Below are 13,005 nucleotides of genomic sequence, written 5' to 3' on the forward strand. Positions count from 1 at the left end.
ATCCACCACAACCATTTAAAAATCTCTTAACTGGCACTTTCCACTGAGACACTCACAGCTGGAATGTTAATGCACTGACACTCCATGTAATTGTTTAAAGCATGACACATTAGCAGCTTCAGCATGTTACTGTTAGTCTTATTTGATGAATGCTGAGAAGTAGGGTGGAACTATATAACTGCAGGGCATTTCCTTATTTCTTTCAGCTGTTTTGGAGTATGTTTGTGTATGTGCCTGCTGTCCCTAAAGCAAAAAAGTAATTCTCAAGTAAAATGAGAGATCTGGTTCCAAGATAGCCATTTCCAGCCAAATTAAATCCAAATGCATTTTCTCTTCAGTACTGAAATCATTGGAATATGAAACAGATTCACAGAAGCTGACAGCCTTGTTATTCAAGCTTATCTTTTTTGACTGCTGACTATAATTTTAGGGGGGTGGGGGTTGAGGGGAGGTGGGGGTTGAAGGCGGGGGAAAGTCTACAACAGCAAAGATTAGGTTTCTTCCTACAGGGCTCTGCTGTTCAGTACGGATGCTAGCAATGTTCTTCATTGAAAAAGGACTCACCTCTGAGTCCATGCCTTGCATCTCATTCTTCTCCAGCTGAAACTGCACAAAGTCGTCGATAACGTGGAAAAGCTCGGGTGAGATGGCCTTGAAGTACTTGTGGTAGTCATACTTAACCGCCAGAGAGGCAAAGATGGTGTTGTTGACTAGGGCTGAGCGCAGGTCTGTCAGCACCCCAGGAGAGTGCTGCCGTGGGTCTTCATAAAGGTGCTTTGTTATGAGGTAGTCTAAAATTGCATCACCAAGAAACTCCAGCCGCTGGTAACAATCTGAGGAAAAAGCAAAGAAACAATTAGCAATTACTAAATGGGAATGCACTGGTAAAAATAAGGGGCATCTTTGACAATAAAGACTTCAAAAGCAAAAGTAAGTGCATCATTGCAAGTGGTCACAGAGATTCCAAAAAACACATATAAAATCTAAATTGTTATACATGTAACAAATCTCTCTTAGCTACAACTGTGTTATCAGATTTTTTCACTCTCACACATCTGTCTCTGCCACAAAAATCCTGTATGAGTCGTACTATAGTAAGCACAGATTCAGTTAGTTAACTGTGGGTTAATTAACTGAATGCCCAGTTGTTCAGTATATTATTAATTAGTACCATGAGAAAATTGCAAATGATGAATTTAGCTATTAGCAGTTTTTTGCTAGTTCCTGCTAGCAATGTACTTGTAGATGAGTACTCAACTATCATTTGATTAGTTTCATACTGAAGAAAACTCAAAAACCTGACAATTCTCAGACAATTTCTAGGGTTGGTTTCTAAGCAGAGTAAATACTGCAATGCACACCAGAGATAACGATATTCTGGAAAATCATAAATCTAATAGTTTGTTATGCCACTAAGAAGGATTAAACATTTTGATACAAAATAAGTGAAAATAGCTGTTAAAGGTTTCATAGTAGCTTTATGACCCATGTCATAAGCAGCACATCTCTCTTTCAACTTTCCTTTGAAAGTTTAAAATTACTGGACAGCATTTTGATCAAGTGTCAACACAGATGCTTCGACAATATCCAGCAATACCTGTTTACTCTTGAAACCATAGAGATGACCCATTAGCAATCTGGTTTTGTCAATTTGTACAATTGGCTACCTTTGGTGTTTGGAAGGTATAAATCTAAGACATAATTTATGCTGTGTACTCAATTCTAAATATTTACGAAGTAAACAGTATTCAAGGTTAAAAATTGTCTGAACTACCCTTATGCAATGAGATGAACTCTGACCTGTAATGGTGTTATAATGGTAAGAGGCGTGGGTGAAGGCTTGAAGGAGGTAAGCCTTGTTCTGAAAGGTATAGTTGATCTTTTTTTCAAAGTTCTCAAAGCCGGAGATGAGGTGGTTGAGAGTTCGCTCTGCATCTGGATGATCCAGCATGCAGCGGGGCGGGATCTTCAGCCAACCGTAGCACAGGTCGATGGCTGTGGTCTGACAGATCTGCACCACTGCCCCCGTCAGGGTCTCTCTCTCCAAAGGTAACACCTGTTGTCATTAAACAAACAAAGCACATAACCTCAATAATTCTGTGAACCCCCGATGATATTTTCACATACTTTCTTCAAAATGTTGTCTTGTCAGTAAGTGGAATTGCTTTGTTCATTCAAAATAGAAAGAAACAAACAAAAAACAAAACTTGCACCAGATCCAGTTAAAATTCTTGTAAGCGTAACTAAGCAGCCATTACTGACTCTGCTGCAACCAGACACATAACAAAAATTTATGACAGGTGAAATGCAGGCAGAGAGAGAGAGAAGATGAAAAGAGAGACAGAGAGTTAAAAAAAAAAAAACTGGACCAAATAAATAAATGCAGCATGGTTCAAAAACGGTATAGAGAGGAGCAAGTTGATGTGCAGAGTAGCATGGAAAAACACCTAGTTTGTAGAGGTTGTATTTTTTTCAATACTGGTAACACCTGTGAGCACTTGGATTTTTTGCTAAATACATAATCAAAGAAATTAAACTTTTGTTTTGATCCTTTTTTTTGATTTTTGGCATTATAACTGTGTCCTAATGCACAGAAGACAATTTTTATTTCTCATTTCTTCTGGCCATTTTTGTGCTGTTTCCTTAAAGGTGCAGGACTTTACATTGCAGTGAAAAATGATGAAGTAATTAAAATGTGACAGCAGCAAAGAACATTCAGAAACTGGAGTTCAGTGGGTTAACCTAGATTGTCAGGTTTGGTATCCTTGTGCCTGCACAAAGACCGACACTTGTTACTGCATGTACAGAAAGGATAAGCTGCTTTTTGTCATAAAATAGTGAAAAAACAAAAAAATAAACAATTCTGTGATGACAAGTGTTGCTGCTAAGCAGCTTACCATCATGAAAAAAAGAGATGACAAGAAATCATTATCAGGTGATCTTTAAGACTGTTTGGTGGTGGATCCTTACAAAAGGGAACAAAACTACAATACTGAACTGGACAGTGGTAAAAAAAAAAAATAAAAAAGCAGAAGCTGCAGTCTGACTGTGTAATACTTAAAAGAAACTATATTATAGCAGGATCCTCAAGCATTAACGGTACTGAAAGCGACCAGTAGTATCGATAATTAAATGACAGTCACACAGTGACTAATGACAGCTGAGTAATAAAAATGAAAATTGAACATTAAGTGTCTTATTCGCAAGGTATCATTCTACCACACTTCAAGATGAACAGCATTCTTCCAAAAGATATAGACAGAATTAATTTGTGACAAATGCATTCATTCTGCTACTTTATTCGTGTATACTAAGAGTTTCCTTTATTTTGTCACTGAGTAATATCTTGTGCTGTATTATGACTGGATGCGATATTGAACAGTGTTTGAAGCCCTAGCTCACCTTGAGGCCCAGTGAGCATAAGAACATTTGGGCAGCTCTCTCTCCACAGCTGGTCAGGTAACAACCCAGCAGAGCCTCCACACAGTCAGCAATGCTCTTGTCTGCAATGCACTGCTCCGTGTGCAGGTCGTAGGAGATGGACTGCTTGCCGAGCTCAGTGCCGCAGTTCTCTTCCGATGGATTCCAAAAACCCACCACAAAGTCATCTTCCTCTCCGGCCTTGCTGGGGTCCAGGTAGCACATGGCGTCCCATGAACTGTAGTCAAACTCCTCAACCGAAGGCCCACTGGGCACCTGCTCTGAGGGGTAGTGTGCTGTGGTGGGATGGAGGGGCTTCTTGGGGGCTTTCCATTCATATGGAGACTCCATGGCAGGGGAGGAGACCGAGGCTGGGGTGAGTGAGGGAGGGAAGCTGCTAAGAGAGATTTTTTTACCAAACGCACCTGATCCCAACAACATGTTGTCAATGAATCTAATGTGCTCTTTGTAGTACTCCAGATCATCCTCCATGTTGACTTCATCCTTTGGCTCATCTTTCAACATCAGCTCACCATCTTCATCCACATCCTCACCGTCATCATCCTCATCATAGTCATTCCCAGATCGTCCATTGGTCAGAAGATCCTCTTTTACCTGGATGGACACAAAGAAGATAGAGTTCAGGTAAAAAAGTAACTATAAAGAAGTAGGTTGGGTTGAGTACAGGCATCAAGTATTATTTAGCACGTTTAGATAAATCTTCCTTTTGCATGGAAAACATGATTTGCTTTTCGTGTCATTTGAACAGCTCTCTGCTGTGTGAGTGGAACTATTTCTAAACCAAAACCATGAATCAGAAACAAGCTACTTTTTGACTCTGGTTATAAATGTTCAGTACAATAACAGACTTATTAAAAATAATACTGTGAATACATTTAATTATTTGTATAGAAAAACTGAACTCATTTCTTACCCACAAATCAGTAACAAAAACAACTTTGCATCTCTGACTTGTTCCGTGAAGACCAGCTATACATTCATCATGGGTACTGCTGTGAACTAAGATTATAATATTCACATTTTTCTTCCCTTCATTTAAAACATTTATTGCAGAAGCAGAATTTAAACCTGCGAGCTGTGGGATTCAAAACCAAAATACTAGCAGAGTGTTGCCATGTGTTGCAAGACAAGGGTTAGGGTCAGGGATAGGGAAAGCCTGCCCTCTAGTGGCCTGACAACATCATAACACTGACAACACTGACTAGAAACAATGGTGGCACTGGTGAAACTTTACTGTAGAATGTCAATTGCCTTACATTAAGCACAATCATTCTGCAAATGTTACATTCAGAAAGTTCCTGCAAATCCACTGACCACATCTGAATCCAGTTTGTCACTGCTGCTCTTGTCCTGGTTGACCACATATCCAGGAGGCAGCCAGTTAACGGGAGGGTCGAAGATGGACACCACCATCCTGCTGGGAAGCCCTTTCTTCTTCCCCAGACGGTACAGGTTACAGTTGCTCACCTGGACAATGGGCAGACCATCAGTAACACAATGTAGCCTTTGAAAAGTTAGTTTTCAGCAGATCTCTTGGTAGAATCTGCTCTCAAGTGAGAAGATACACCGAGTAGCTGAGTATGCGTGCTTAGTCTAAACAGTATGCAAACACATCCAGCGCAGTCACAATTACCATCCTACGCATAACACATAACACACTTTATGATATTGACAATTATCTCTAAGTTGAATAGTAGAGTAATTCCTCATATGCATACAAAACAAATATAATAGAGACTATATTGAAAATACAGGCCCCAAAACAGAAACTCAATGCAATAACAGTGAATATGAAGTGATCACTGACAAACAAGTTAGAAAAATTGTGATCCCTGAAACAAAACAGCGTACAACTTGATTTCGAATCAGTCTAATTGTATAAACATAGTAATAAAATTACATGGGAACACCAAAATTTGTTCAACTTTGGGCTGCTACTATCAACATGTCTGCATTTAGCTCCATATGGAAAAGAATTGCCAGAGGAATTAAAAATACTGATTGTGAGTCAGATGAAGAATGCTACAGGAAGGTCAGAGGCCAACTGAAAATCCGATGAAACACAATAGCACCAGTAATCAGGAGATATAGAACAATACATAGTATAGCAAATCGGAACCACAGTGGCAGTCCACCTAAAATGATGTCATGGACAGTGCACTTCCACAATCTAGTTGTGGAAGAAAGTGCTTCACACACGTACACAAATAGGGGTCATCAGTAGAAATCTGAGTTTCTGTGACAGCTTAGACAATGCAAAGTGCAGTTCATAATGTCAACCTCTAAAGATGGCATCCAAGAAATACACCTTTACTTGTTGTTCAGTACAAACTTGCAAGAATCAAGTTTGATAAATTAAATGAAATTAGGCGTCATCAACAATGGAAACACATTCTTAGGTTTGATGAGACCAACTTAAATTTGTTCCCACATGGGCCTGGCCAAGACAACCACAGTCAATGCATAGTCCTAAAAGTGAAGCACCAAGATGGAAGTGTAATGTTATGGGACTGCATGAGTGCCAAAGATGCTGGAGAATGATAATTATAAAGGGTACTGTCAGTGACTTTAGAAACATCAAAAATACTGGCTGACAAGAGGACTCCCAGTTGCAAGATGCTTGGCAGAGGAGGAATATTTCAGCATGTTAACGAGCCACAATACACTGCCTAATTACACATGAGCTTCTAAGGTTAAAAATGTCAGAATGGCAGAACACCTGTCGTCCACAAATTTGTGCAACATTGGCATCCTCTGTGAAAAGGGGGATTGAGTCAGTCATCAAAAATAAATTTGGACATACTAGGTATTGAATAAATAAAAGATGTGAATATCAATAATGACAGGTGTACTGACTTTTGTTGCATTGTGTTCCTACTGTTTGTATTCTAATAAAGTAAATCTAAATTGTTAGATTTGAATTTAACATCAGAGAAAATACTGTTGCTACTGTTCAACTTAGAAGTGATTCAATTACTGTAAGATGATACAGTTTTAAATCATTTGACTGATATCGTACTAGGGCTGCACAGTGGCTTGGTGGTTAGCAATGTTGCCTCACAGCTAAAACATCCCTGGTTCGTGTCCTGGCCTAGGTCTGGGATCTTTCTGCACAGAGTTTGCATGTTCTCCCTGAGGCAGCCACTTAACGGCTGCCTCAGGCTTCTCTGGGTACCCTCATAGTCCAAAAACATGCTGAGGTTCATTGGTGATTCTAAAGTGTCCGTAGGTGTGAATGTGAGTGTGGTTTTTTTGTCTCTATGTGTAGCCCTGTGATTGACTAGTGACCTGTCCAGGGTGTCCCCTGCCTTTGCCCTAAGTCAGCTGGGACAGACTCTAACCCCCTGCAGGTCATTAATTCTTAATGAGGAGTAAGCGGTGTATAGATAATGGATGGAGAGATATTGTACTCACTTCTATTGTATACTATATTTAACTAGATTAAAATAAAATGCTATTTCGTAAAACTCAAATGATTGAGATGCAGCTATTATACATGTGATTAGTGCCAAAACATAGTTTTTTAACAAGAAACATCCACAGTGTCCTTTAAGTGATTAGGTAAAAACAAACATACAAAAAAACCCCAGAAAATGTAAACACATTTTCAAAACAACTTATATTAAGCTGGGCCCAATACTTAAACAGAGGTGTTTGTAAATATTTTTCAGCCTTCCCTACCCTACTTATATTAGCTTCAATAATAATTTTGGAAAGGAAAAAATGTTAGAAATAGCTCTTAATGTAAGGCTTTTACCATAACACCACAAACTGCAGCCTCCAAAATTGGTAAACAGTTGTATCAATACTGCTCTAAGACAGTTTCATCAAGAACTGAACATAGCATTCGTAAAAGTAGGAGTTACTGCAGGACAGTTTAATAAAACAGCATTAGTTCTAGCCAGATGTGCACTAACTGTGTGTTTACTGTAATTAGCCAGTGCTTGCTTACAACAATACATTATTATTCCAACTTTAGAGAAATTTCTAAGACTCCCATATTGATAGAAACAGCCAAATAGCCCTATCAATATGTGCTGAGCAATAAAGGTCAATCTCACCTTCTTGCTGCGCATGTAGCTAAGACGTCCTTCATGAGCATCAGGGTAGGTACAGAACAGGTATGTGGTAATGGCATGTTTCAGGAAGGAGTCGCCAAGCATCTCCAGCCGCTCCAGGTTGAATCCGTCACTGGCATTTGATAGGGTCAATGCCTGCAGGATGAGACCCGGGTTGGGCCCCAAGCTCTTGCGGGAGTCTCCTGCTTGGGATCTGTGCTGGGGGTCAGCAGCAAGGTCAAGAGAAGATGGTGCAGGAGTGTCATGACCCGTGGCTGCTTGGCTGCAGACTGAGGTAGCTTTATTCGTGTGGTCTGAAGTCCTCTCTGGTGTACATTCATCACTAGGCTGTGGAGAACTAGAGCTGGGCTTCTTTAAGCTGTGAGGGGGCTGCACAGGAACTGAGGTAGTGGTTTGCATTGATTCAGGGCTCTGCAGCCCAGGGGAACTGGGCTGGTAACGTTGGCAATTGTCATGTTGGTGAAGGTCATGATGGCGGTCATCATCACAATCAGTGACTTGGGCAGTGCCATTAGTTAAGTTCCTGGTGCAGGAGGCGTCTCCTGGATCAAGGGCTGTAAATGGCCCCTGCTTAGGCAAGCAAGAGTGGTCACTACTTGGAGTTGTTGGGGAACTAGGATCAGGGGTTTCTGTCTCTTGGTGCTTACAGTGATCATGACCTTCCTCACTACAGGACTCAGGACAGGAGATAAACGTTTTGCTGTCAATGGATCTCTTCCAGCCAAAGTCCAAGTTTGGATATCTGCCACATACAGAGCATTAATTTGTTGGAATACTGGGAAACTGTCTGGTTAAGTGCACACACAAATGGTTTAAACTTAAAGAAATTTTTAAATGTCCTCTGAAAGGAAAGAATTTTTACAAATGACATTTTCCATGTAAGCTTTGCGTAAAGTAGTTTAGACATGTTTTGCTTTCAGTCTAACGATTAGGGATGCAGGATAATCCACTGTATTTTGATGGTGATATAGTGGCACACTCTACAATTACAATTTCCTACAGAACTGTGTGTAGCCCCAGTTGGTTTGGAAATTCATAGGTGGAAGAAAGCATGAACAAAGCTCTTCCTCTGCATTTGGAGAGCATCTGAGGGACTTGTAATCTGAGATAGCCAAATTGATGGCAACAAAGCCATGAAGCCTATACCGATAGTCTGATGACAGAAATACCATAAACTCATTGATCGAGCTTTGGGTAAATGGTGGTGAAGAAATTACACATGAAGCGCTGCTATGTGATAAAGCACATATATAGCTTCATACCTTCATACCACAGAAAGCTTTTAACCTATAACAACTTTCATACTTAATCAGTTAACGGAAATGAATCATTAGGAACTGCAACCATCAATTCATAAGTCAATTTAATGTGGGGTGGTTTTAATATATAAAATCTGAAAAGGGTGCAGAATTTAGTCAATTAAATGCATTTAAACTGTATTTGTGTTCACAGTAGCATCATTCATTTTCACACTAGTACTGTGCAGTGAAAAATAGTCTCTTTAAAAAAATACTGAATATCCATTCACTGAGAAAATGTACTACTTAAACTACTCTATTACTGTCAGGTAACCCTTAGAGATCATGATGTGCAACCATTGGTTGTAAATGCAAAAGGTTGCTTGACTTGCTGGCTAATATGATGACAAGAGGAAACTTTAGAATGGAGCCTGATTAATTTCAGCATGTGTTTATAAAACTGTGCTCTATAAACAGACCTATGGTGTTCGTTAAGGCTTTGGCCCATTGCGAACTGTCAGCTAGAGGCTGTTCCAATGCCATGGGGAGCTGGGTTTGCACAGCACTCATTTTTTTTCTTATACCACTGAAGTCCACATTTAGGTGATGGTTTCTCAAATGACAGAGCAAGCGTGAGAAACAACAAACTATATACCTGACTACAGTTGAACTGCCATAAAAAATAAAGGACCCCTAATGAAGTGAACCCAGAGATTTGTATGATGCGTCACCTGAAGTCGGGTGGGAGGGTCTGGGCTCCCACTCCAGCTTCACTGGCTGTCTGGGCTCTGAGCTCCTCGGCAGTCAGCAGGCAGTGGAGACGGTAAAGGATGCTGGGCAGACACACTGCTTTCCTCCACAGAGAGGCAGGAATGGGGTGGATGGCACACAACTCTGGAACCAGGATCTCATAAACACAACATTAGATTGTAATGGTTGCATCAGGAATTCATGACAACTTATGAGAAGATGATGTACCTGAAACTCATCTGTACAATAAAATGCAGGGTGTCTAAAGACACTAGATCAGCACTAATCCTAAGACTGTCCTTAAAAAACATAAATGCAGGTATTCAACAGACACCACCTTTTGACATTAAATACTTCCTGAGGAGCTGTCATTCTGAAGTGATAAAGCATATTCCCCAACAATCTGAGGTTAGATAGCAGAATTAGGTTAGTGCTATTTTCCACATCCCTGAACATGCAAGGCTCCTATCATTAGAGGGTGTAGTGATGTCAGGACGCACACATACCCTCCTACTTGTTGTGATCGGGGCGGATAGTCTGCCTAAATGCTACAGGGGCAACAACATAAACTGGAAAACCAAACTAAATTTTGATTTGATTCATAGCGCATGCACAGAATACATAGACACCATCTACTGCACAAGTATAGAACGCATCCTCCGAGCAGACTAGAAAATAGTACAGTAAGAACAACTACATGTTTATGTTGTCTGCAGATGTTCTTGTGCACTTTCGCAAGGGAGTACAAACAGGCCCTTGGTCTTCCAACAGAGGCAGCTATTACCTGTTTGTTCTGCAGACTTTCCCACTTGGCCTTCCTCTTCTCGGCACTGCTGAGTGGCAGTGCTTTGCCCTTCTGATTCAGGTGCCGAGGGGTTAACAAGTTCAGTCTGAGAGAAACCAAGAAAACCTTGACTTGATCCTAGTCCAAAAAGTCATTTACAAAAAATGGCCAAAAATAATAAGAAAAGAATCTCGATAATTAAGAGTTTTGAAAAAAAGGAGCAACATGTTAATGTTTATATTTCTACAAAGACACATATCGTAAGACGAACATTTTTCATGGCTCTCTTCTTTTGTGTCATGCCATTCGTACTCTAAATCATCTCATATATTACTAACGGCCATTGTATCTTATTACCTGCCATATATGACTTTACTCCATGATTACTGGAAAATTTGTTCGGTACAAGTATTATAGGTAATTTACAACTGCACTGAATTAAGGTACAAATTAAGCGTTTATACCTATTCCATTGTTTAATAATGATTCGACCTACATAGTGTCTCTAGATATAAGCCCTTGGTCTCTGTTCTACTCACATTTAAAGTGGCTACACAATTGAAATATTATTATTAATTAACGCAATTCATATTTTTTTATTATATACATTCTGAATGCTGACAGCAAATAAATACAGCTCTATATAGCTATACATAGTGTACAGTTTTTGTGCAGCTAACCTGGAGGAGGTGTGGTCTACATCCAGGAGTGGCTGGTTCAGGTTGGACAGGTCTAGGTTGTACTTGGTTTTGTAGTACTCTGCAAATGTCTCATACTCTGGTGAAGGAAACTTGCTCAGTGGAGTCAAGTCTGTGTACACATCAGCGACATAGAAGCGATGAGGCTGGTCGAAGTTACGATACCTAGAGGGGAGCAGCATGACAGCTAGCAGTTAGTTTGGGTAAGTTTGCAATTGTTTTCATGTCATTTTGTTCTCCATACATCCAAAACATTCGTGTGCGGGGATTGTACAGACTCCCTTGTCATTTGATGCTGTTGTACCTTGGAATGATGACAGCATCCTGGTAGTCCTCCAACTTGAAGGTGAACGGGTTCTGCTTGGTGTACTGAGTGGTAGGAATGCCAGTGCGGGCCTCAGACTTCTCAATGTCCTCCATGAACTTGAAGTCCATGTCTAGTGTGTTGGAGTCCCCAACTAAAGAAGCACATTGAGTGACACAGACACCGTAATCAAAAGAGACTGATAAGCATCTTCACTCATTTAGTAAAATAATTCAATAAGATGGACAAAAAGTGATTTTACTTACCAACATTTAGAGGTAGAACGCAGTAAGCCGAGTCAGCCAGCGTAGGCTTGAACTCCAGTGCAGGTTTCTCCAGACGGAGGATGTGGGAGAAGATGTATTGGTGGAGGCGAGTGATGAGGTCGAGCTGGGCATAAGTGAGCACAAAGCCAGACTTCTGCAGTTCAATGGAGATGGTCACCTCACCCGAGCGAGTGTATACCGGGAAATGTGGGATCTGGACAAGATGGACAAGAAGGAATAACTACCGTATTTTCCAGATTATAAGTCACACTTTTTTTCATAGTTTGGCTGGTCCTGCGACTTATACTCAGGTGCGACTCATATATATCAAAATACATAATTTCACATGTTCTTAAATGTTATTTCACACTAACCGACATGACCAAGGAGTAAACATCACCTACAGCCGCGAGAGAGCACTCTAGGTTTGTGACAACTACCGCTATCTGCTACTCCTGTACCATTGAAAATTAATTTAAACATTAACTTTAAGACAACTGAAGCCACGTGTCCACTAGATGCGATTTTCCCGCATGTAAACGCGCCGTATCTGAAAATCGCACAGATGGCGGGCGGTCACTAGCGGACCACAACATGGTCACATGACAGCACTCGAGCTTCAGCGGGCCACTACGTGGTCACGTGACCAAGCTTTCAGCTTGACGGTCCGGTAGATGCGTCGGATAAATACAGCAGCTCGGCCGCAAACTTTCTCTTTTATTTCAAAAACAGTTCAGAGAAAAGGGGGCTGCACAGTGGCGTAGTAGTTAGCACTTCCGCCTTGCAGCGAGAAGATCCCTGGTTCGCGTCCCGGCTTTCCCGGGATCTTTCTGCATGGAGTTTGCATGTTCTCCCTGTGCATGCGTGGGTTTTCTCCGGGTACTCCGGCTTCCTCCCACAGTCCAAAAATATGCTGAGGTTAATTGATCATTCTAAATTGCCCGTAGGTGTGAATGTGAGAGTGATTGTTTGTCTTTGTATGTAGCCCTGTGACAGACTGGTGACCTGTCTAGGGTGTCCCCTGCCTTCACCTGAGTCAGCTGGGATAGACTCCAGCCCCCCCATGACCCTAGTGAGGATTAAGCGGTGTATAGATAATGGATGGATGGAGTTCAGAGAAAAGTATTTCTGAAAGCATTTGAGACGAGAAATAAGCTGTGCAGCAGCTGAATCTGTCCTCGTTTTAGTTCACCGACGGCTAGTTTAGAAGTTAGAGGACAGTTTCACGGTGCGTGGAATCTCTGCACGTCGCATCAAATTTGCATAAAGTAGAAGTCAAGTCTACTCTATCCAAATGAGCTGCAGCCCTCTCCGGGTAAACACACCGGATCGCAGCTCAAAACACACCGTATGCTGCATGCTGGTCCAGTTGTGGTGTGTTTCCAGTGTTCTTTATTCTGTTGTTATTATTATAACTTGCCTTTCAAGATGAAATGTCTGTTCTT

General features: G+C 40.9%; 1 protein-coding gene across 2 annotated transcripts in view; it reads right to left on the reverse strand.

The window, feature by feature from the left end:
• The window catches only part of dicer1 (dicer 1, ribonuclease type III), a 47,678-nt gene that overhangs the window by 11,033 nt on the left and 23,640 nt on the right, over positions 1-13,005 (reverse strand). For both annotated transcript variants that reach the window (XM_023289733.3, XM_023289732.3), the window contains 10 exons: positions 11,561-11,774; positions 11,295-11,448; positions 10,973-11,155; positions 10,293-10,398; positions 9,490-9,665; positions 7,503-8,262; positions 4,756-4,908; positions 3,403-4,035; positions 1,801-2,056; positions 565-833 (listed from right to left, as the gene is read on the reverse strand). In XM_023289733.3, the coding sequence (XP_023145501.1) occupies positions 565-833; positions 1,801-2,056; positions 3,403-4,035; positions 4,756-4,908; positions 7,503-8,262; positions 9,490-9,665; positions 10,293-10,398; positions 10,973-11,155; positions 11,295-11,448; positions 11,561-11,774 (2,904 nt within the window). The remainder of the gene's footprint in view (positions 1-564; positions 834-1,800; positions 2,057-3,402; positions 4,036-4,755; positions 4,909-7,502; positions 8,263-9,489; positions 9,666-10,292; positions 10,399-10,972; positions 11,156-11,294; positions 11,449-11,560; positions 11,775-13,005) is intronic.

This window comes from Amphiprion ocellaris, chromosome 20 (genome assembly GCF_022539595.1).
Source record: "Amphiprion ocellaris isolate individual 3 ecotype Okinawa chromosome 20, ASM2253959v1, whole genome shotgun sequence".
Classification (NCBI taxonomy): domain Eukaryota; kingdom Metazoa; phylum Chordata; class Actinopteri; family Pomacentridae; genus Amphiprion; species Amphiprion ocellaris.